The 24,381-nt window shown below is 41.3% G+C and overlaps 1 protein-coding gene across 1 annotated transcript in view; it reads left to right on the top strand.

Moving 5' to 3' along the window:
* TJP3 (tight junction protein 3) overlaps positions 1-24,381 on the top strand; it is a 498,480-nt gene that overhangs the window by 245,660 nt on the left and 228,439 nt on the right. The window contains exons 7-8 of the mRNA XM_082257146.1: positions 2,881-3,049; positions 21,639-21,744. Of these exons, the coding sequence (XP_082113272.1) occupies positions 2,881-3,049; positions 21,639-21,744 (275 nt within the window). The remainder of the gene's footprint in view (positions 1-2,880; positions 3,050-21,638; positions 21,745-24,381) is intronic.

Here is a 24,381-nt window from a genome sequence, read left to right as displayed (position 1 = left end):
TTTAAACATTACTTAGGCTGGCCATACATTATACAATTTTTTTACAATTTTCTTACAATATTCTGTACAATTTTCTTCAACTATGTAGTACAAAGGCCTGCCTAATTGGATACAATTAAAAGTGTTGTTTAGTTTTGACCTCCTATTATATGGTTTCTGGTAAATCTAACAGGATATTGTACAAGAAAACTGAGCATTTATGGCCAGCCTTAGCCAGCAATGTACTTAACCACTTGCTGACCGCCGCAAGTACATATACTACGGCGGTCAGCCCCTCGCAGGCAAAGTGACGTATGGGTACATCACTAGCCTGTGAGGCTCTGGGGAGCGAGCGCGTGCTGCCGGATGCGCGCTCCCGCTCGGTCACGGACCCCCCCCCCCCCGCGTGTGTGCCCACCGGACCCGATGTCTGCCGGGCACTCGCGTAACAGTCCGTTACACCGGGAGAAAGGCAGGCAGCTAATGTAAACAAGCCGCCTGTCATTATCCCCTGTGTAAGAATAGTGATCATACGGTTCTGCTATGTAGGACTGTTGATCACTGTTCTTACACCTCAAGCCACAGCCAATCACAGTTAGAAGCCCCCCCCCCCAGGGACACACTTAACCCCTCCCTCTCAAAAAAGTTAACCCCTTCACTGCCAGTGTCATTTTACAGTAACAGTGCATATGTATAGCACTGATTACTGTAGTAATGTCACTGGTAATCCCAAAAGTGTCAAATGTCAGTCAAGGGTTCGATCTGTCCGCCGCAATGCCGCCATTACGCGTTAAAAAAAAAACAACAAAAATGACAAAAATCTTTCCCTTAGTAAATGCAATAACTTTTGCGCAAACCAATCAAAATACGCTTTTTGCGATTTTTTTTTTTTTTTTTTTTTTTTTTAACCAAACATATGTAGCAGAAAACAAATTGGCCTAAAATGTTAAAAATTTTTGATTTTTACATTTTTTTTTTTTGGGAATTTCATATAAAAAATTTGAAAAATATTGTTATTTTTGCAAAATTTACACTCTTTTTTTGTTTATAGCGCATGATCAGAAAATCGCACAGGTGATCAAATACCACCAAAAGAAAGCTCTGTTTGTGGGAAAAAAAGGACGTCAAATTCCCTTAGGTACAGCGTCGCACGACCGCGCAATTGTCCGTTAAAGTCACGCAGTGCTGAATCGCAAAATAGGCCCTGGTCAGGAAGGGGGTAAAATCTTCCGGGGCTTAAGTGGTTGACATAAAAAAAACTTCTCTCAAACTAGGTCCATCTTAACAAAAACCTTGCAATGTGCTTCAAAAAGTAGGTATTTATGGCTGGGCTATTTGGTTATTGCCTCTATCTAAGGCTTTATCATTCAGATTTGGGCTTTTCACTATGTGCATGGCAGGAAACATTGACAGGATCCCTAACAAAAATGGGAAGTTTCAATCTCCCATCCATTTTATACTTGTAGGGGGTGGTAAGGGCAGGGCAGGTCTTTTTATGTCAAAAATAGGTGCAAGAACTCATAGCTACACATTTACCAGCCTTTTAGGTCAGGGACATACTGCTTAATGTGAGACAAAATAAGTATGTTAAGGTGCTCACTGAGCTCGAGCTGTTTTGCAAGGAGGAATGGGCAAAAATTTCAGTTTCTCGATGATGTGCAAAACTGATAGAGACATACCCCAAGCGACTTGCAGCTGTAATCGCAGCAAAAGGTGGCGCTACAAAGTATTAACTTAAGGAGGCTGAATAATTTTGCACGACCAATTTTTCAGTTTTTTATTTGTTAACAAAGTTTGAAATATCCAATACATTTTATTCCACTTCATGATTGTGTCCCACTTGTTGTTGATTCTTCACAAAAAAATTACAGTTTTTAATATCTTTATGTTTGAAGCCTGAAATGTGGCAAAAGGTCAAAGTTCAAGGGGGCTGAATACTTTCGCAAGGCACTGTAACTTAGATGTGGTCAGGGCTTTCAGGCTCTACTTGAAAACCACAGGCTCCATTCATAGGAGGCTTCTTTTCCTGACTGTGGGTCCTCGTAGGGGTACCTGACTTCTGTTGCCATTGTTTGGCAGATCAGGCAACTAATTTACATGGTATACACTCTTGGGACAGAGTTTCTCCTTTCCCTCTCAGAGCCCATTTCACCAGGGTTGTTGGAGTATCTCTGGCTTTTCAGCATCAAGCAAGTACTTCCCAGATTTGCAGGGTCGCCACCTGTTCCTCTGTTTACACTTTTTCAAGTTCTACCAGGTAGATCTTCAGGCCTTGGCTGATGCAAGCTTCAGTCACAAGGTGCTTAAAGCTGCCATTTTATTTTTTTTGGGGTTCTTCAACCCTTGTTTTCTTGTGAGCCTGTTGGCAGTTATGTTTGCCCACCCTGCAGTTTATTGCTTGGGTACATCCCATGGTCTAAGAATAAAACTTCTGTGCCCTGTACTGTGCGATTAAGATAATAAGAATTTTGGTTTGCCTGTAATCTCCTTGGAGTAAAGTCCAGGACACAGGTCACTAGTTATTGCTTGCTAAAAAAACAACAAACAAAAACCGAGCCTTACAAAGCAGTAGGGGTTTCTATGGTCTACTCTGCAGGAGGCCAACGCAATTTCTTTGCCAGTCGCTGGTCGAGAAATACAAGTCCTGTGGCCGGTTTTGTACTCGAAGATACAGTATTTACAGGTAAGACATTTCTATTTTTCTTCTCTATTCATAAGTCAAAGACAAGCTTTACAGCTGCTATCTATGGATTGCTAAAGAACTTTGACAGAAGGGACGATGCAGTGATGAGCTTGCAACCACCTCTGGGCATGAGTACTATTAGATGGCAAAGCAAGAAGAATGATGTGAATTACTTTAAAGTTTGGTCAATTCTAAAACACAAACTCTTTATTTTATAGATTAATGGAGTTGCAAGTGAAAATATGTCTTTGGCTGATACTCGCCGGCTTATTGAGAAGTCAAAAGGCAAACTTACTCTTACTGTTTTGAGGGATAATCGTCAGTTTCTGGTTAACATTCCTGAAGTAAATGACAGCGATAGTGAGGACAGGAACTCCATTCAGGACGGTAAGTAATAGCTATATATAACTTATAGGGGTTGATTTACAAAAACTGGACAGTGTAAACTCTGGTGCAGCTCTGCGTAGAAACCAACCCGCTTCAAGTTTTTTGGCAAAGCTTAATTGAACAAGCTGAAGTTACTGTAGAAGCTGATTGGCTACCATACACAACTGCACCAGATTTTGCACACTCCAGTTTTATTAAATCAACCCTACAGTGGAAGAAACATGAAATGAAAGTGGTAGAAAGTAGTTCATGAAAAATAGTGTAGGAATTGGTCTCCTATGGATCAGGTGCTCCGGTGAATAAGAGTGGTAATTGATGCCTCTTACCAGATCCTGGAAGGTCACACAGACCTCAAATGCCTTTGATCCTATTTCTTTAGGTGGATCAGACCATAGGCACACCTTCACTCCACTTTGATTATTTTTGTGGTTTCCAACAAAGGGATAATTTGGGAAAATATATATAATATGCTCCTTCCCCTCACTCCTCCATTAATTACCTCACGTAGGTGTATGCAGGGAGACGGATAAGAAGCCAACATAGTGTGATACTGTATTTATTTTAAATTTCATCAAAACATAAAAGTGGCTGCTTACTTATTGTTGTGCCCACCTGGCACAGGGCAATGCGCATCGGTTGCTATGGGTAGTAGTGGAATCGGGGGTGCAGGATCTGCAGTCTCCTGATATCCTCCAGATATCCTTCCTAGTTTACCCTCATAGCGTGGGAGCGGTCTGGCGTGCGTTCCGGCATGCGTCCCAATGCGATAGGAGGTGACGTACTGTTACTCTCGACTTCCAGGTTTAGTGGTCTCATAGCAACCAATGCACATTGCCCTGTGCCAGGTGGGCACAACAATAAGTAAGCAGCCACTTTTATGTTTTGATGAAATTTAAAATAAATACAGTATTACACTATGTTGACTTCTTATCCGTCTCCCTGCATATGGGCTTAACATACACCTACGTGAGGTAATTAATGGAGGAGTGAGGGGAAGGAGCATATTCTATATATTTTCCCAAATTATCACTTTGTTGGAAACCACAATAATAATCAAAGTGGAGTGAAGGTGTGCCTATGGCCTGATCCACCTAAGGAAATAGGATCACAGGCATTTGAGGTCTGTGTGACCTACCAGGATCTGGTAAGAGGCATCAATTACCACTCTTATTCACTGGAGCACCTGATCCATAGGAGACCAATTCCTACACTATTTTGCATGAACTGCCTGGATCACAGCCCACTATTGAAGCACCATTTATAGTTCTATATTTATATAATCTTTTTTGTCAATTTATTTATTCACAGAGCAATTTATATAAAAATTGGAATTTGTTGAAGTTATAAGTGTTTTTGCTATTATCAAGCACTTTAATAGTAACTTATTGCACTGTCCAGCACCTTATAGATTTTTTTGTATTGCACAGTACATTTTTTGTATATGTCAATAGCAAATTATAGGAAGGCGCCTGGCCCTTTTTAAAGATATATCTGAACCTGCTGCCCTTTTAATTGTGAAAACAATATAAAATATGGGACGTAGATAAAAAAGGCACTGGTGATCTTTTATATTACTGGAATAAAACTTCTTCAGGGTATCACGTGTATTAAGTTATGTATTAATAGTGTTAAAAATTCTTAATACTGAATAAATTAATATAGTTAAAGGTTATAAATATATTTTAAAGTGCACAACTCAAAATTAAAAAAAATATTTCTATTACTTATTACTAGATAAATATATAAATAAATATATATATAAATAAATAAATATAATATACATGCAACAAGCAAATCAATTATATAAATATATATAGTATTCCGTGCAACAGGCAAATAAAAGTGCTTAATAGTGCGTGCATAAAAAACTCATCAAATATAAACGGATATAATCGTGCTCTCCAGTGAAAAATAATTGTATATATAGCAAGTGTCTCTGCAATTCGTGCAACAAGATATGCTCCTTAAAGTGCTTCAGGTGGTGGGGTGTGACACACGTGGCCTCTTACCAGCTTCCAATGAGTCACAATGACTCCCAACGCCTGTGATCCCTTTAAATGGGTGGATCAGACCTCTCCTCGATATCTTTTGGGTTGGATATCTGCTCCTACATTAGGCATGTATGGACCATATAGTCCGCATAAAGATAAACAAAAAAAGCCTCCAATAGTGAAATATTGTATGCTTTATTTTAAAATTACTAAAAAAGTATACAGTTGGTCCCTTACTATTAGTTGTGCCCTCCTGGCACTGGGCAATTCGGCAGTACACAAATCTCTGAGTAGTGGGGAATCGTATCCGAGGATCTGCAGGCGGTGATCTGCAGGATCATCAGGCGGTGATGACGCACAGTTGCGAAATGCATTGTGGTTACTGACAAACCCGGAAGCAGACACACAGGCATTCGTAGCAGAGGCAGGGACGCTCGCCGACCGCCGCACACAGCACAGTGAGAGGAAAGATAAGAGGAAGCTGCAGATCCTCGGATACGATTCCCCACTACTCAGAGATTTGTGTACTGCCGAATTGCCCAGTGCCAGGAGGGCACAACTAATAGTAAGGGACCAACTGTATACCTTTTTAGTAATTTTAAAATAAAGCATACAATATTTCACTATTGGAGGCTTTTTTTGTTTATCTTTATGCGGACTATATGGTCCATACATGCCTAATGTAGGAGCAGATATCCAACCCAAAAGATATCGAGGAGAGGTCTGATCCACCCATTTAAAGGGATCACAGGCGTTGGGAGTCATTGTGACTCATTGGAAGCTGGTAAGAGGCCACGTGTGTCACACCCCACCACCTGAAGCACTTTAAGGAGCATATCTTGTTGCACGAATTGCAGAGACACTTGCTATATATACAATTATTTTTCACTGGAGAGCACGATTATATCCGTTTATATTTGATGAGTTTTTTATGCACGCACTATTAAGCACTTTTATTTCCCTGTTGCACGGAATACTATATATATTTATATAATTGATTTGCTTGTTGCATGTATATTATATTTATTTATTTATATATATATTTATTTATATATTTATCTAGTAATAAGTAATAGAAATAATTTTTTTAATTTTGAGTTGTGCACTTTAAAATATATTTATAACCTTTAACTATATTAATTTATTCAGTATTAAGAATTTTTAACACTATTAATACATAACTTAATACACGTGATACCCTGAAGAAGTTTTATTCCAGTAATATAAAAGATCACCAGCGCCTTTTTTATCTACGTCCCAGATTTTGTATATGTACTTTTATTACACTGCAAACCAATTTCAAACATTTATAGTATTATTATTTTCCTAATGGATATAAAAGCTAGTATTCTGAGTTCTATTATATATTACAATTCTTTTGCCACATTTGCACAACAGAACTAGCTCTCTACCAGTATATTGCATTTAATAATAACATCCAGGGATACCAGCGCCTTTTTACCTTTTATCCAGTTTAGTTATTGGAATTTTAAAATTAAAGGGGCAGCAGGTGTAGTACGGTTTAAACTCTAAGAACCAGGGGCCTTCACACTAGTATATTGATTAGTAGAAAGTAGTACAATATGAAACTGGCTGTTCTAGATAACAAATTTAAAGTATTTTATTTTATCTTACAAGCATTTAATCATTTAAGTGTTAACTAAAGAGCTATCTTATAACCCTACTCCACCTCCCATGCATGTCTGTTGAGTGATAAATCAACCGTTACTTCAGTACATACTTCTATATACTGGTCATGCCTGTCCCAAAAAACCTACCAAAATCTGGCAGCCCTGGTTAGATATCTTAGCCTCTCAGATGGCGGATCTCTCAGTCACCTTTGTGATTTCTGTGTGTACCATTGAGGGCAGGAGGGAGAGCAGTGTGTATGTGTCTTTGTTTGCATGGGATGCATATGTGAATCTGTACTGTAGTTATTGTTTTCTATTTGGCAGCTAGTGCCCAAGACTGTTCTTGTATATTGTCTTATGTGCCTTTTTAGAAATATTGGCAGAATGTAATTTATTACGCTTGTCTACTAAATTGGGCTCTGCATAGCTGACTCTTTATATCATCACAATTTGTGTCCTTGATGGCTTCGGTTTTTAATTTTACTACTTGAAAGCCTTCAACACCCTTAAAATCAACTCAGTCATATAGGGTTTAGATAATACTGTACTTTAATCCCGTTCTTTAATTGATAATGTGGTGCAGCAATGCTTTATTAACTTTCTTTCCTTAACCCCTTTTAGAACATTTTGCATTTTCAGCATATGTTTAAATTGACAATAATACTTTGACTTTTTTCATACCTAAAGACTTTCCAAATAAATATTTTGCATACATATATTATTTGATACACTGTTTTTTAATATAAATGTAGCTCCTTTTTTTAATATAGGCTGACAGATATAAAAAAATATGCTTTTTCTGTTCAGTGAGGGACATAGAATGTAGAGGCATTTGGTTTATACTGCTGCCTACAAGAGTATCGTGATTTGGCCTGGTATGACTTCTCCCACTCCTAGCATGCCTCAGGTTTGCTAGTCCCCTAGGATGATGGACATCTTTTCTCTACTTTTTCCAGATTATTTTTTTCTTCAAACAAAACTTTATTTACACATTGCTTGAGCTAGTCTCATGTTCAGATATTCGGATCAACATATTTTCAGCTATGGCTTTGTAGGCTGTACCTGGACCCCACTAAACTGGAAGATTTGGAAACCGCCTTGAATGTAACCTCCATGCACTGGGCTTTTCTTGTGGCGGTTTCTAGACCTCTTTGCCACAGAAAACTTTCTAGGTCCAGAGCTGTAGCACAGCCTCTGTTTTTACCCATTTTCTGAAGAATTATTAATGAATAGGCCATGTGGGCTTGGCATTGGAAAATGCTTTTTTTTTTATTATTACTCTTAGAAACCATTAATACCCCTTATTTCTATTGGTTTCCCCAAAAAAGGTTACAATTCTGAGGAATTGAGTGCCATGTCACTACCTTAAATTTAGTGGACGCTTCTTTCCCCACTATTCAGCAAGAGGTAGCACCTTCCTACCATTGCTCCTTATCAAAAGAGACATGGGGGTTCACCTTTTGTTAGTCCTTACTACTTCTGATCACCCCCAGCCATTTAAACCTCTACTGCTTCTTGCAGTTGGTTTGTAAGTTCTCAAGGCTTTACATTGTATAAGAGCAAATTTGTTCCAGTTTGAGGTGCATGTTGGATCCAAAATACAAGAAAAAAAGTCTGTCCGGTGGCTCTGGCTCACAATCCACTACCCACTTCAGGATGGCCCACAGTGTTCCTACTCAAGAGCATGACACTGACTGCCTGGAATATTGTCCCTTTTTTGAATGTATGCATTCTTCTAAATCCTCTTTGGCTCCTTGAGTTGTGACCCCCTTCTCTGTTTTAACAAGGGAGTATTTCATAGGTCCCCCACCGTCCTCCTGCCACTTCCTTTCCGCCACCCCCTTCCCTTCACCATGCTTCCCTCCACAATGTAACCCTTGCCCCCATATGGCGTAAACTTTTGTCGACGAGGGGGTGGGGTTTGCATTCCCTGCTTCCTCTCACTGGCTGCAGGCAGCTGGCAGGTGAGCCAAGCTAAAAAGTCCACTCTGCTCCCAGTAGGAGAGAGGGTTCAGTGTAGGGAAACCGAAAATGTATACTAAATAGTACAGTGCTTGTTTTCTTAAAAAAAAAAAAAAAATTACGTGTAACTTTCTCACACCTACAATGCAGTTCAAAAGTTTAGGGTCTTTTAGAAATGTCCTTACTTTTTGAAAGAAAAGCACAGTTTTTTTTTCAATGAAGAGGACATTAAATTAATCAGAAATACAGTCTAGACATTGTTAATGGGGTAAATGACTATTCTAGCTAGAAACGGCTGATTTTTAATGAAATAGCTACATAGGTGTACAGAGGCCCATTTCCAGCAGCCATCACCCCTGTGTTCTAATGGTACATTGTGTTAGCTAATCGTGTTAAAAGGCTGATTGATGATTACAAAACCCTTGTGCAATTATGTTAGCACAGCTGAAAACTGTTGTGCTGATTGGAGAAGCTATATAACTGGCCTTCGTTTGAGCTAGTTGAGTATCTGGAGAAACAGCATTTGTGGGTTTGATTATACTCTCAAAATGGCCAGAAAGAGAGAACTTTCTTCTGAAACTTGACAGTCTATTCTTGTTCTGAGAAATGAAGGCTATACCATGCGAGAAATAGAAAAAACACTGAAGATTTCCTACACCGGTTTGTACTACTCCCTTCAGAAAACAGCACATATGGGTTTTAACCAGAATAGAAAGAGAAGTGAGAGGCCCCAGTGCACAACTAAGCAAGAGGACAAGTACATTAGAGTCTCTAGTTTGAGAAATAAACGCCTCACAGGTCCTTAACTGGCAGCTTCAATAACTGGTACCCGCAAGACGCCAGTCTCAACGTCCACAGTGAAGAGGAGACTCTGTGATGCTGGCCTTCTAGGCAGAGGGGCAAAGAAAAAGTCATATCTGAGACTGGCTAATAAAAGGAAAAGATTAATATGGGCAAAAGAACACAAACATTGGACAGCAGAGGGTTGTAAAAAAGTGTTATGGACAGCCGAATCTAAGTTTGAGGTGTTTGGATCACACAGAAGAACATTTGTGAGGCGTAGAAAAAGTGAACCGATGCTGTCAAGCATGGTGGATTTAATTTGATGGTCTGGGGCTGCTTTGGTGCTGGTAAAGTGGAAGATTTGTACAAGGTAAAAGGCATTTTTGAATAAGGAAAGCTCACTCCATTTTGATCCGCCATGCCGTACCCTGTGGACAGCGCTTGATTGGATTCAATTTCTCCTACAACAGGACAATGACCCAAAGCATACCTCCAAACTATGCAAGAAATATTTAGGGAGGCAGCAGTCAGCTGGTAATCTGTAATGGAGTGGTCAGCGTAGTCACCAGATCTCAACCCTATTGAGCTGTTGTGGGAGCAGCTTGACCGTATGGTACTTAAGAAGTGCGAATCAAGCCAATCCAACTTGTGGGAGGTGCTTCAAGAAGCTTGTAGTGAAATTTCTTTAGATTACCTCAACCAATTGACTGCTAGAATTCCTAAGGTCTGCAAGGCTGTAATTGCTGCAAATGGAGAATTCTTTGAATGCAAAATTTGAAGGAAAAAATTATTATTTCAAATAAAAATAATTTTTTCTAACCTCATCAATGTCTTGACTATATTTTCTATTCATTTTGAAACTCATTTGATGAATAAAAGTTTTCATGGAAAACATGAAATTGTCTGCGTGACCCCAAACTTTTGAACGGTAGTGTAAATAATAAAAAAAATTATAAATATTCAATCATACAAATATTATCCTTCACCACCATAAATACATGAACATGTATGCACATATGTTATATGCATATTCCATGTAAATTGCGTAAGGACCCATGCATCAAATTATAATGATTAGCAATTGATTATACTCAGCATAAAAAAATAGGAAGAAAATTCATGTGTAAATCCTGTTTTATTTGCCAGTCCAAAAATAGTTTTTTTCATTAAAAAACACCATGAAAAACTCTTGTGGCAAAAACCAAACTTCACATTTACTTTCAACATTTACCAAAGGAGACAACAAAAGCTCAATCCATAGTGAGATACCAAGATCCCAGAATGTATTCCACTGTGTGGTGTGCCCTCTTCTTCATTGATGGACCTCCATTGGTATAAGAGGTCAGAAAGTCTAAAAACATAGATTTTCATCCACATCGGTACCTTGCTTCACTCTGGTCTCTCAATGGTTAAAGATAAAAAGGAAATATAGAACATGTATTTAAAAGGATGCCCATAGTGTAGTAAATTCAACCTTTTATTCACTCACATATGAACAGAAAATGGCTTTGCAAGTGTACAGATTGAGGTTGCTGCAGAAACCATGTTAGGATCAGTCTTATGTTTGGTGCCCCCTCTACCCAACTTACTTCTGAGAAAACCCTATTGGAAGTAAAATATGGCGCAAAGTAGAGTGTGTGGGGGAATTAACTTTTTTTTTTTTTTTTTGGGGGGGGGGGGGGGGGATTTAAAAGCAACAACAATGTGTTGGGAGACAGTAACAAAAAAACACTTAGATTCGGGCTGCAGCTGTCCCAAGAAAGGATTGGAAACCTTAGGATCTGTGTATACAAGGAGAAGTGGGAAACGCCGCCATCTAAGTGCAATTAGTCTAAAAACAATTGAAGCCAGAGATAAATGAAAGGTGGCACACACATTTGGTGATATTGTGAAAACGTATCCTGGTGGAAACTATGCAGAGCTCGACAGGGTCACGGTTGGATCTCGATCATCAGGCTAAAGGAGCCGGTGGGAGAGGACATTGTTTTGGCTGGAAGGTGCTGTGAATGGCGGTAGGTCAGCTGCAAGATGGAGACCGCATGAGACTGTGGAGATCAGCTGAGGGGATGGAGGTTCAGTCAGCAGACTGTGGTGACTCCGCTGATGGGGACTCTGAGAATGGCGACTGATCAGCCATGTGGCAGTGGTGGCAGGAGTCTGTAGAAATTCGCTAGCTGGGTGCAACGCAGGGATGGTAGTCCTGTCAGCAGGCTGGGATGGTAGAGCTGATGTCCGGAAATAAACCAGGGCTAGAGCCGGAGCGGTGAGGTGGCGAAGACACGCACGTTCCAGGGAGTAGGCCGTGCGTGGCGTGGCTATGCGTTTTGGGGCAACAAAGACCACGCCTTTCTCAAACCATACAGACCAATGGGCTTGAGTGCTTATATAGGTGGGAGGGGGTTGGGCTGAGATATGCACAAAAAAAGGGGACAACTGGGTAATCCAATTTGAACATGACAGATCTTTATATCTGCTGTTAATGTTTCACCTTCTGGCATAACACAATTCAAATTTAAAAAAAAATAAAAAATAAAGGTAAGGGATACATTTATTACTAGTGGTGATAGTTATGATGCGGAATGCTAATTAAATAAATGTCAGAATGGGGTATTTTGAATTGTGGCAGTTGCACAGGGAACAAAAAGCCTTAGTACTTTTGGACATTTAATGACGTGGTTCAGATGGATAAATGTGTTTTTGGGAAAAAAAATTTAGGGAAAAATAACAAAATTGGAAGGATGATAAAAAATGGAATAGTGGAAAAAGGAGTATGTCAGAAAGGTATAGATCAAATTATGACAGTTACACAGGGGGCAAAAACCCAGAAGGTACATATGGACATCTTAGTACAGATGGATAAATATATACAGTTTTTTGGGGAAAATGATTTAAGTGAAATAGAACTAGAATTTCAGCTTTAATTTGAGGGTATTTACATCCAAATCAGGTGAACGGTGTAGGAATTACAACAGCTTGTATATGTGCCTCCAACTTTTTAAGGGACCACAAGTTATGGGACAGATTAACAATCGTAAATCAAACTTTCACTTTTTAAATACTTGGTTGCAAATCCTTTGCAGTCAATTACAGCCTGAAGTCTGGAATGCATAGACATCACCAGACGCTGGGTTTCATTCCTGGTGATGCTCTGCCAGGCCTCTACTGCAACTGTCTTCAGTTCCCGCTTGTTCTTGGGGCATTTACCCTTCAGTTTTGTCTTCAGCAAGTGAAATGCATGCTCAATCGTATTCAGGTCAGGTGAATAACTTGGCCATTGCATAACATTACACTTCTTTCCCTTAAAAAACTCTTTGGTTGCTTTCACAGTATGCCGTCCAATGAGTTCTGAAGCATTTGGCTGAATATGAGCAGATAATATTGCCCGAAACACTACAGAATTCATCCTGCTGCTTTTGTCAGCAGTCACATCATCAATAAATACAAGAGAACCAGTTCCACTGGCAGCCATACATGCCCTGGCCATGACACTACCACCACCATGCTTCACTGATGAGGTGGTATGCTTTGGATCATGAGCAGTTCCTTTCCTTCTCCATACTCTTCTCTTCCCATCACTCTGGTACAAGTTGATCTTGGTCTCATCTGTCCATAGGATGTTGTTCCAGAACTGTGAAGGCTTTTTTAGATGTTGTTTGGCAAACCCTAATCTGGCCTTCCTGTTTTTTAGGCTCACCAATAGTTTACATCTTGTGGTGAACCCTCCGTATTCACTTCTCTTGATTGTTGACTTTGACACATATACACCTACCTCCTAGAGAGTGTTCTTGATCTGGCCAACTGTTGCCAACTGTTGTAAAGGGTGTTTTCTTCACCAGGGAAAGAATTCTTCAGTCATCCACCACAGTTGTTTTCCGTGGTCTTCCGGGTCTTTTGGTGTTGCTGAGCTCACCGGTGCGTTCTTTCTTTTTAAGGATGTTCCAAACAGTTGATTTGGCCACACCTGGGATAATGAGGGAATAACGCGCAACTGGCCATGGAACAGCTGAGCAGCCAATTGTCCCATTACTTTTGGTCCCTTAAAAAGTGGGAGGCACATATACAAACTGTTGTAATTCCTACACCTTTCACCTGATTTGGATGTAAATACCCTCCTCAAATTAAAGCTGAAAGTCTGCAGTTAAAGCGCATCTTGTTTATTTCATTTCAAATCCATTGTGGTAGTGTATAGATCCAAAAAGATTAGAATTGTGTCCATATTGTCCCAATATTTATGGACCTGACTGTATATCAAGGAGATCCCGTAAGATCAGCGAAGGAGGAGTAATTTATGTTAGGGTCCTTTCACACGGGCGTTCCGTATGTCCACAAATCATCCTATTTTTTTGCGGATGATTTACAGACATAATGAATGTCTATGGGATTGCGGATGTCAACGAATGACCATCCGCTGACATCAGATTTTCTTCCTTTCAGTTCTGTTCCGTTTTTTGGAATGGAACAGAACCCTATTTTTCCTCCGTTCAAAAAATGGAAAGGAAGCAAAATCGTATGTCAGCGGTGTCATCCGCTGACATCCGCAATGCCCAATGACATACATTATGTCCGTATATCATCCGCAAACGGATGGGATGATATGCGGACATACGGAGCGGATGACACAAGTGTCATCTGCTCCGTGAAAAAAAAAAAAAAAAAAAGTCCCGCAGCGGAGCAAAAAACCGGAGCGGCTGTGTGAAAGAGGCCTTACTGTGTACAGATGGATAGTTATATATGAAAAAAATGTACAAAGGTACAAAAAACAGTTAAGCCTTTCTGACCTTTTTATGACAATGGAGATCCATCAATGAATTTATCAATGAAGGTGAGAGCACACCTCTAACATTTGCACACGGTGGAATGCATTCGGGGATCTTGGTGCACTTGCTACATTTTGAGCTTTATTGTCACCTTGGGTGAATGTTGAAAGAAAATTACGTTTTTTGTTTTTTTTTTGATGTGTTATTGAAGAAAAAATATTTTGTGGACTGGCACATGAAACATGATTTACGCTTGAATTTTCTTATTTATGTTGAGTATAATTAATTGCTAATCACTATAATTTAATGCATGGGTCCTTATGCAATTTATATGGAGTGGACATTCACTTTATGGTTGTTTATATATTCTAATATTTGATTTGATTTAATATATTTTTTATTTTTAATATTGAGGTGTGAGAGAGTAACAATTAAAAATCCAAATCCCCATCCTGGTGCCCTAAGGCAGCTGCCTAAGCAGCCTTATCCAGGCCCTGGCTCTGGATACACTCCAACCCAATATACAAACACCAGTGGATATTTAACATCCCAATATACTTACCCCATAGTTCATCCCACCTACCCTAGAGGAAACCACCCCATATACACACCCCAATGAATGCCCTTCTGATCGCGGCCAGGAGGGCTAGTTTAGTCCTGGGCAGGCAAGGTGAAGATTTCCACAATAGATCTCCAGCAGAAGCTGCAGCAAAGAGCGGATGGCCTCCTCCTGCTCTTCCTTCTCCACTGGTGCCCTCTGCCAGCAGCTAAGACCTGCCTGACCCCACACAGCCAGGCGCACACCACTATTCCTGACCAGAGCCTGTCTGACAGCTGGGCTCCACCCCTCCCTGCACACTGCCCACTCTCCTCTGCATTGTTGCGGATCTGCGGAGAGCAGGACATTTTCCACTTGACTATGGTTATCTCTGTGCTCTGATAGCAGCCTACTAAACAGCAGGCTCCTACCATGCACAGCATGGAGGTTTTAGTTTGACTGCTGGGAGAAACAGAAGACAGGTATTTTTAAAAATCCAGATACCCAGCAATTTGATTTGAATTTTACCATTTTACCATCAAGTTCTCTCATCCTGGCACTGTAAGGTGGCTGCTTAAACAGCCTTATGCTGGCGCTGGCCCTGTCTACATGCTCAGTATCATTTGGCTAAAATGCCAGTCAACAGAACTCTCATGTAAGAAATGCCTTGAATGGATGGCCTCTGAAGGTGAACATTTGTATGGCCCCTCCTTGGATAAGTATATGAGAGAGAACACAGGGAGAAAAAGTACTTTTCTGCTCTAGAAAAAGAAGTCTCTTGCTCCTACAAGTAGGCAATCTGCTTCTGTGTTTGAGAGAGGTTCATTTCATCCCTCTTTCCTTCAGTACAAAATCTAAGCTAGGAACATTCTTTTGTAGAAAGACATGGCCGTTCATGTCTGGTTCTAAGCCCTCCTCCCAGTGAAGAGACAATGACTAGTGGGGGACGTCTCTTGGCCTTCTTGTCCTTCTGCGTTCAGGAAATATCAGATGCCTCGGTCCAGAATATAATTTCCTGGAGCTACAAACTGGATTTTTCGAACAGTGCCTCTTCCCCACTTCATGCAATAAAACGTGCAACTCTTCTTGCTGTCATTTAGCAACTTTGGTTTCAGGTGGTCATTACCCCCATATCAAAAGGAAAACTCTTAAGGCTTCTACTTGAACATCTTTGATTCTCATACCAAAAGCCTTCTGGCCCATTCTGGATCTAAAGACTCTCAAAGTATTTGAACAGGTTCAGAAGTTCTACTTTGAAATTGCTAGATCAGTCATTGCCTCCCTCCTTTCTTGGAGCCTACTCACTTCATTAGACATTTGGGATGCCAGCTTGCACATCTTTACTTCCAGTTATCTCTACCTGTGTTTTGAGGTGGGTGATTAGCATTACAAATTTGTCGCTCTTTCCTTTGGCCTGTCCTTTTTCCCAAGGTGCTTTCCCCAGTTTTAGCTCTGCTCCATGCTCAAGAGATTCATATTGTGGGATACCTGGATGATCTTTGCTGAAAGATCTGCTTCCCACCTTTTGTCAGCCAGTGTCCAGAGCTTATATTGGATCCTCAATCTGCAGAAGTTATTGCTGAAATCATCTCACAGATAAGAGTACTTGGGCCTGACCTTAGGCATGGCTATGTCCAGGAACTTTCTGCTCCATGACAAATTTCTGTTCTTCGACTTTAACCACTTAAGCCCCGGGAAATTTTACCCCCTTGTGGACCAGGGGGTATTTTGCGATTCGGCACTGTGTGAATTTAACAGACAATTGCGCGGTCGTGCGACGCTGTACCTAAACGAATTTGACGTCCTTTTTTCCCCCACAAACAGAGCTTTCTTTTGGTGGTATTTGATCACCTGTGCGATTTTTTGATCATGTGCTATAAACAAAAATAGAGCGTCAATTTTGCAAAAATAACAATATTTTTCACATTTTTTTTATATGAAATTCCCCCAAAAAAATGTAAAAATCAAAATGTTTTAACATTTTAGGCCAATTTGTTTTATACTACATATTTTTGGTAAAAAAAAACGCAAAAAGCGTATTTTGATTGGTTTGCGCAAAAGTTATTGCATTTACTAACTAAGGGAAAGATTTTTGTCATTTTTGTATTTTTTTTTTAACACGTAATGGCGGTGATCTGCGATTTTTTTTTTTTTTTTTTTTTTGCGGGACTGCGACAGATCGGACCCTTGACTGACATTTTTGACACTTTTGGGGTTACCAGTGACATTACTACAGTAATCAGTGCTATATATATGCACTGTTACTGTAAAATGACACTGGTAGTGAAGGGGTTAACTTTATTTGAGAGGGAGGGGTGGTGTGTGTCCCTAGGGGCGTGATTCTTACTGTGATTGGCTGTGGCTTGAAGTGTAGGAACAGTGATCAACCGTCCTACATAGTAGAACCGTATGATCACTGTTCTTACACAAGGGAGAATGACAGGCGGCTTGTTTACAACAGCCGCCTGCCTTTCTCCCGCTGTCACGGACGATCGCGGGTGCCCGGCAGACATCGGGTCCGCCAGGCACATGCGCTGGGGGTCCGTGATGAGCGGGAGCGCGCCTCCGGTGGCGCGTGCTCGCTCCCCAGAGCCTCACAGGCTAGTGATGTACCCATACGTCACTTTGCCTGTGAGGGGCTGACCGCCGCAGTATATGAATTGCGGCGGTCGGCAAGTGGTTAATGCCCATCCCTAATGCCCTAGAGGAGACCCTTCATTTGTGCCTCATTAGGGTTTTGGATCTAATTGTTGCTTTCTCTGAGGCTGTACTGTGTGCTCTGCTTCACTCCATGCTACTGCACAGCAGCAGTTTGGCAGTGTGGGACAGCATAACTAGGTCCTTGGACTGCCCCATGCGCCAGACCTAAAAGGCTAGACTCTTCCTGGTGTGATGGATTTGCAACCCAGCGCTAAAGTCACAGAAGGTTCTCCCAATAGATGCCAGCCTGTTGGGCTAGAGAAAAGTCCTGGATGATTTCTTTGTACAGGAGAATTGGTCATCGAAGGAAGCAAATCTCCCCATCAACATCTAGGACTAAGGGTGATCCAGATGTCCCTTCAATGCTGGACCCCTCAGTTGTGAATGTATCCGGAAAAAATCCAGTCAGGCTATGCTATGGCCATCCCTTATATCAGTGATGGCAAATCTTGGCACCCCAGATGTTTTTGAACTACATTTCCCATGATGCTCATGCACTCTGCAGTGTAGTTGAGCATCATGGGAAATGTAGTTCCAAAACATCTGGAGTGCCAAGGTTCGCCATCAATGCCCTATGTCAACTATCGAGGCGGCACCAGACATCACACCACTTGAAATAAGCAGACTTGATTTTCTCTTGGGCAGAACTGTAAATTCTGGCCCTGTCTGCTGTTCACCTCTAAAGCATAGAATGTTGTCATGTGGACTTTCTCAGTCACTGTCTGCAGTTGGGAGAATAGACTCTCCATCTGGAGGTGTGTCAAGCCATTTGCTCCCAGGAGGGTTTTTTCTAAACTTGGAACTTTTGGCATTCAGGTTCCGCAACAAACTGGACAGGTTTGTCACCAGGTCCAGGGATCGAGATTCTTGGGCCTTCATGGTGGATGTATTGGTAAAGCTGTGGGATCAGTTCACTCTGCTCCCCAGGATCTGTATATGGAATTGTATGGTTGGGTTTTCTTTACGTTTTTTTTTTTTTTTAATTGGTTGAGCCAGATGAACTTGTCTTTTTCCAACCTGACTAACTATGTAACTATCAAGATAGTGGGCATTCCGGGGATTCTAAGAAAAACTAGGGTGGTTCCGCGCAAATGTCGGTTAATCCCTATGGAAGCTGCTTCCGCCACTAGGACAACTACCAAAGCAGTGTCTGGAATAGAGAGTTAGAGTAGTGGCACTGCTCTGCTAATTATGTTATGTATATATATATATATATATATATATATATATATATATATATATATATATATATATATAGTATCTCACAAAAGTGAGTACACCCCTCACATTTTTGTAAATATTTTATTATATCTTTTCATGTGACAACACTGAAGAAATTACACTTTGCTACAATGTAAAGCTGAGTGTACAGCTTGCTAAACAGTGTAAATTTGCTGTCCCCTCAAAATAACTCAACACACAGCCATTAATGTCTAAACGGTTGGCAACAAAAGTGAGTACACCCCTAAGTAAAAATGTCAAAATTGGGCCCAATTATCCATTTTCTCTCCCTGGTGTCATGTGACTTATTAGTGTTACAAGGTCTCAGGTGTGAATGGGGAGCAGGTGTGTTAAATTTGGTGTTATAGCTCTCTCACTCTCATACTGGTCACTGGAATGTCAACATGGCACCTCATAGCAAAGAACTCTGAGGATCTGAAAAAAAAAAAAAAGATTTGTTGCTCTATATAAAGATGGCCTAGGCAATAAGAAGATAGTCAGGACTCTGAAACTGAGCTGAAGCCCAGTGGCCAAGACCATAAAGCGGTTCAACAGGACAGGTCCACTCAGAACAGGTCTTGCCATGGTCAACCAAAGAAGTTGAGTGCACGTGCTCAGCGTGATAGCCAGAGGTTGTCTTTGGGAAATAGATATGAGTGCTGCAAGCATTGCTGCAGAGGTTGAAGGGGTGGGGGTCAGCCTGTCAGTGCTCAGAATATACGCCGCACACTGCATCGAATTGGTCTGCATGGCTGTCATCCCAGAAGGAAGCCTCTTTTAAAGATGATGCACAAGAAAGCCCGCAAACCGTTTGCTGAAAACAAGCAGACTAAGGACATGAATTACTGAAACCATGTCCTGTGGTCTGATGAGACCAAGATAAATGTATTTGGTACAGATAGTGTCAAGCGTGTGTGGCAACAGCCAGGTGAGGAGTACAACGACAAGTGTGTCTTGCCTACAGTCAACATGGTGGTGGGAGTGTCATGGTCTGGGGCTGCATGAGTGCTGCCGGCACTGGGGAGCTACAGTTAATTGAGGGAACCATGAATGCCGACATGTACAGTGACATACTGAAGCAGAGCATGAACCCCTCCCTTTGGAGACTGGGCCGCAGGGCAGTATTCTAACATAACGACCCCAAACACACCTCCAAGACAACCACTGCCTTGCTTAAGAAGCTGAGGGTAAAGGTGATGGACTGGCCAAGCATGTCTCCAGACCTAAACCCTATTGAGCATCTGTGAGGCATCCTCAAATGGAAGGTGGAGAAGTGTAATGTCTCTAACATCCACCAGCTCCGTGATGTTGTCATGGAGGTGGGGGAAGAGGAGTCCAGTGGCAACCTGTGAAGCTCTGGTGAACTCCATGCCCAAGAAGGTTAAGGCAGGGCTGGAAAATAATGGTGGCCTCACAAAATATTGACACTTTGATCCGAATTTGGACATTCTCACTTGGGGGTGTTCTCACTTTTGTTGCCAGCGGTTTAGACATTAATGGCTGTGTTGAATTATTTTGAGGGAGCAACAAATTTACACTGTTATAAAAGCTTTACACTCACTACTTTACATTGTAGCAAAATGTCATTTCTTTAGTGTTTGTCACATGAAAAGATATAATAAAATCTTTACAAAAATTGTGCATAAGAGGGGTGCACTCACTTTTGTGAGATACTGTTTGCCATATATATGCCATATACATACATATACACACACAATGTGCTAGTATGCATGGCTTACTAGCACATTATAAAAATACTTACCTTAGAACGAAGCCCCCATACAGTCCCCGAACACCGCTGAGGGAGCTAACATGTTCCCTCTGCGTCTCTTCCTGGGCCGTGATGACATCACTTCCGCACATGCGTGCTGGAGTTCACTTTCCGGCAAGGAGCTCTGAAAGTCCGGCAAGATACGCTGGACCTTCAGAGCGCATGCGCCGCTGGTGTTAGCGGCTGCTTGCAGGGTGAATATCTCCTAAACCGTGCAGGTTTAGGAGATATTAATTTTACCTACAGGTAAGCCTTATAGGTCTACCTAGACTATCCTTAAAGATGCAGGCATAACCCCACACACTCTGCTATAGCAGCCAGTTTGTTTCTGCCTAGTTTAGGAATAGGACCTAGTTCCCTGCTGGGACTTCGGTCCTAGCTTTTAATAGGGAAATTTGTTATTTTGTTGTTTTTTTTTATTTTCACTAGTTAGAGTTCCTGAAGAACTACAAGCAACAGCCGGCTGTGGTTTTGGACTGCATATTCTAGATCGTTATGGTCTCCCAGCCTGGTCAGTGAGCGTGAGCAGGTTATAGTCCAGAACTAGGCCTCGGGACCACAGTGCCCCGATGGATGGGGACGAGCCTGCGAGTGAACAAGTTTCGCTGGAATGTGATCAACCTCGGGGGGTGGCCTTGTCCTTGTGGGGTCCCCTCCTAGGGACCCTCTGATGCCTCTTGCCTTTGAGGGGTCCATTAGGTAATTTTGCAAGAATACATAAATGTGCACAAATAGACATGATCCACCAACGTTTTGGAGCCACAGCGGACCCCTTTCTCAAGGCGAAAGACAAGCTGCCATTATCATCACCAAATAATCTCATTAAAACTTTGAGATCTATGGTTTGTGTGCTGTTTTTTTCTTTGGTTACTTTACAAGTATAATGTAAGCGATGTTACATGTGCACTCCTAACAGCAAGGAAGTGGAAATAAGGCTTTGCTGTTGGATGAATTTGTTATAAAGCAATAAAAACCTGACGTTATCTTTAATCCCTCTCAATTTCACCCAAAAGTAAAAAATGTTGGCTTTAGTTATATTTTAATGTTTAAATTTATTTAAACTAAACTTGATAAATCTGTACTCAAATGTATGCAGTGATAATAAGTGCTATACTATGTGTTAATTATACTTTCATTGTATATGATTTCATTGTACCAAATCAGTTCTAGAGTTTAGCTGTGTTATTTTATTTTTTTTTAATTCATAGAGCTGATTTGATTTTCTTACCTTGCAGATATTTCTGAGTTAAGTTCTGATCAGTCACCACCTCCTTCTCAGCCGCCTCCTCCACCGGCTGGACATATATGGCAAAGTTCCTTAGATAGCTTGGAAAACCCAGTGTAAGTACCTTTGCAACATGAAGCACCATTTCTAATTTTGTTTTCATCATTTCAGGACACAGTTATTAAATTAAAGATCTGTGCTATGTATTGCTACCTGCAAGAGTAATATACACTAGGTTGTTTAAAAAAAAAAAAAGAGACCGCTCCACCTGGTATCACCACCTCTACAAAACCCTAGTATTTGCTAGTGTCCTTAGTGTCCTGAGAAGGAAGGGTGTCTTTTCTCCAGTTCTAATGGATAAAGGCTTTTTCTGAGAATTTCTCAATCAAGCTGGTTGCTTTTAGTATCAGGCTGGGTGGTTTGGATCATGTTAGTTTTTACAGTCAGGCAACAATGACAATCTACCTGATTAAACTAAATATCTGGTGTTTTTACTGTAACAGCTCTGATTATGAAAAAAACAGTGGCCTGTTTGATTCGGTTTGCACTAGGAGTTCTTTTTCAGTAAGGGAAATATGGTAATGTGGCACATTTTTTTTTTTATGGGCAGTTAACCAAGATAAATAGAGCACAGACATGCAAAAAAAAATGCAGCTGTAAATGTTGGCCTATGGTGTTCAGGGAAACCACTCATTATTAGCATCAGTGCTGGGACAAGGGGTGGGCAGGAGGGGCGGCTTCCACAGGTGCAGTTGTATACTGCAGGGATGGGGGTGCCGCCATTCTGATTATATCCCTGACAGGAGTAGTGACAGAAGCTCCACTGCTCCTGTCAGCCAAGTGCTGGGAGCAGTGAAGATTGCTGTGGAGAGCCAGTTCAGGGCTTGCGATGACTCCACTCTTAATTAAAACTCTACTATTGACAAGCGGATGACTACTGGCGGTAGGGTCCCCTAAGCTCACACATAATGGGGGGGGTGCAGTTTGGCATCATTGCCCTGGGCTCTGGATGACTTTGTCCCGCCACTGATTAGCATTATCCAGTCAGGGAAAACCCCATAAGCACATAAGAATGAGGAAGTACCAGAAAGCAAGCTACTCACTAGGGGGGGGGGAACCTCTGGGTGAGTCTAGGATGGAAAAGGACCTGGGGGTACTGGTAGACAACAGGCTTGGCAGTGGCATGCAATGCCAAGCCGCTGCAAGCAAAGCCAACAGAATACTGGAATGCATAGAAAAGGGGATTCACTCCAGAAATAAAGAGATTATTCTCCCTCTCTACAAGACTCTGGTCCGGCCACATCTGGATTATGCTGTCCAGTTCTGGGCACCGGTCCTCAGGAAGGATGTGCTGGAACTGGAGAGAGTCCAGAGAAGGGCAACAAAAATAATTAGAGGAATGGAGGACATCAGCTATGAGGAAAGACTTCAAGCACTGGACTTATTCTCGATTGAGGGGGGATATGATATCCATGTACAAATACTGTACTGGCAACCCTAGCACAAGGAACAAACTATTCAGAGAAAGGGAATACAATAAGACACGTGGCCACTCACTAAAACTAGAGGGAAGGCAGTTTAACCTTAAAATACGAAGGGGGTTCTTTACTGTAAGAGCAGTAAGGATGTGGATTTCTCTTCCACAAGCAGTCGTATCAGCAGGGAGCATCAATAGTTTAAAAAAACTATTAGATGGGCACCTTAAAGACCACAACATAGAGGGGTATACAATGTACGGTTAACAGCAAACACACACAAACATCATAGGTTGAACTGGATGGACGGATGTCTGTTTTCAACCTCACCAACTATGTAACACTAACTATTTAAAGTAGGGTCCTAGGAGGGAGGATGTGGGGTGGAATAAGGGGAAGGGCTAAAGCTTTTGAAAATCACAAAGCTATAGAAAGGGGTAGATGTAGAAAAAAAAAAAGGGAGGGGGGCTTATATGAACAAGTAGATATGTATGTAATTACCCACAATTTTGCTCAGAAGTGAAGAAGGGGTAAGGTGGAGAGCTAAAAAAAAAAGTGTTAGTAAAAGGGGGCGTTAGACCCCTAATTAAATTAAGAATATCGCCATTTCTGGCAAGAGCTGGTATATGGTCATCTATGGCATACACAACACACATTTCTCCTGCGTTTGAAGGTGGGCCCCACAATGGTGTTACTCTAGGTCCTTGACCTGGCGAATCCGAATAAATGCCACCTTGTTGCCCTCTCAAGATTGGGGGTGTCTAGATGCACTCAAATTAAGAAATAAACAGAGGGCGCATCGGCCTAGTGCGTTATCCTCAAATTACTTTATTAGGTAAAAGAATATTACAAACATACGCTTGAAAACAGCATATCAAATAGTAAGCAGCTAAAAGTCCATCGTATTGCATTATGGATGTAACGTCTCTCAGTATGACTGGCTGAGGCGTTTTGAGGTGTCGCCTCTTCTTCAGAGCCAACTGAGCTATGTCCCAACTTCTTGCTTATTAAGCCAGAAATTACAAAGTAGGGGTGTGGTCAGATGCTCCCCCACCCCTATGGGCATGGGCTTCAGTGGAACCAGTTCACACAGTGTTGCTATGCAACCAGTAATCTGGTATGTTATATTTATTTTTTTCTTCAGGACCTAGTTACAGAATTACCCTCCTACGTTAGAGACTTGGGTCACATGTTGGACATTATGTCCTCCAAGTGCTGCCCACAATACAAGTGGCTATCTCTAGACATCGCATCATTGTATACATCAATTGAACATCA

The sequence above is a fragment of the Pelophylax lessonae genome (genome assembly GCF_965119305.1).
Source record: "Pelophylax lessonae genome assembly, chromosome: 1".
In the NCBI taxonomy this organism is placed as follows: Eukaryota; Metazoa; Chordata; class Amphibia; order Anura; family Ranidae; genus Pelophylax; species Pelophylax lessonae.
This window is presented reverse-complemented; position numbering and strand designations above follow the sequence as displayed.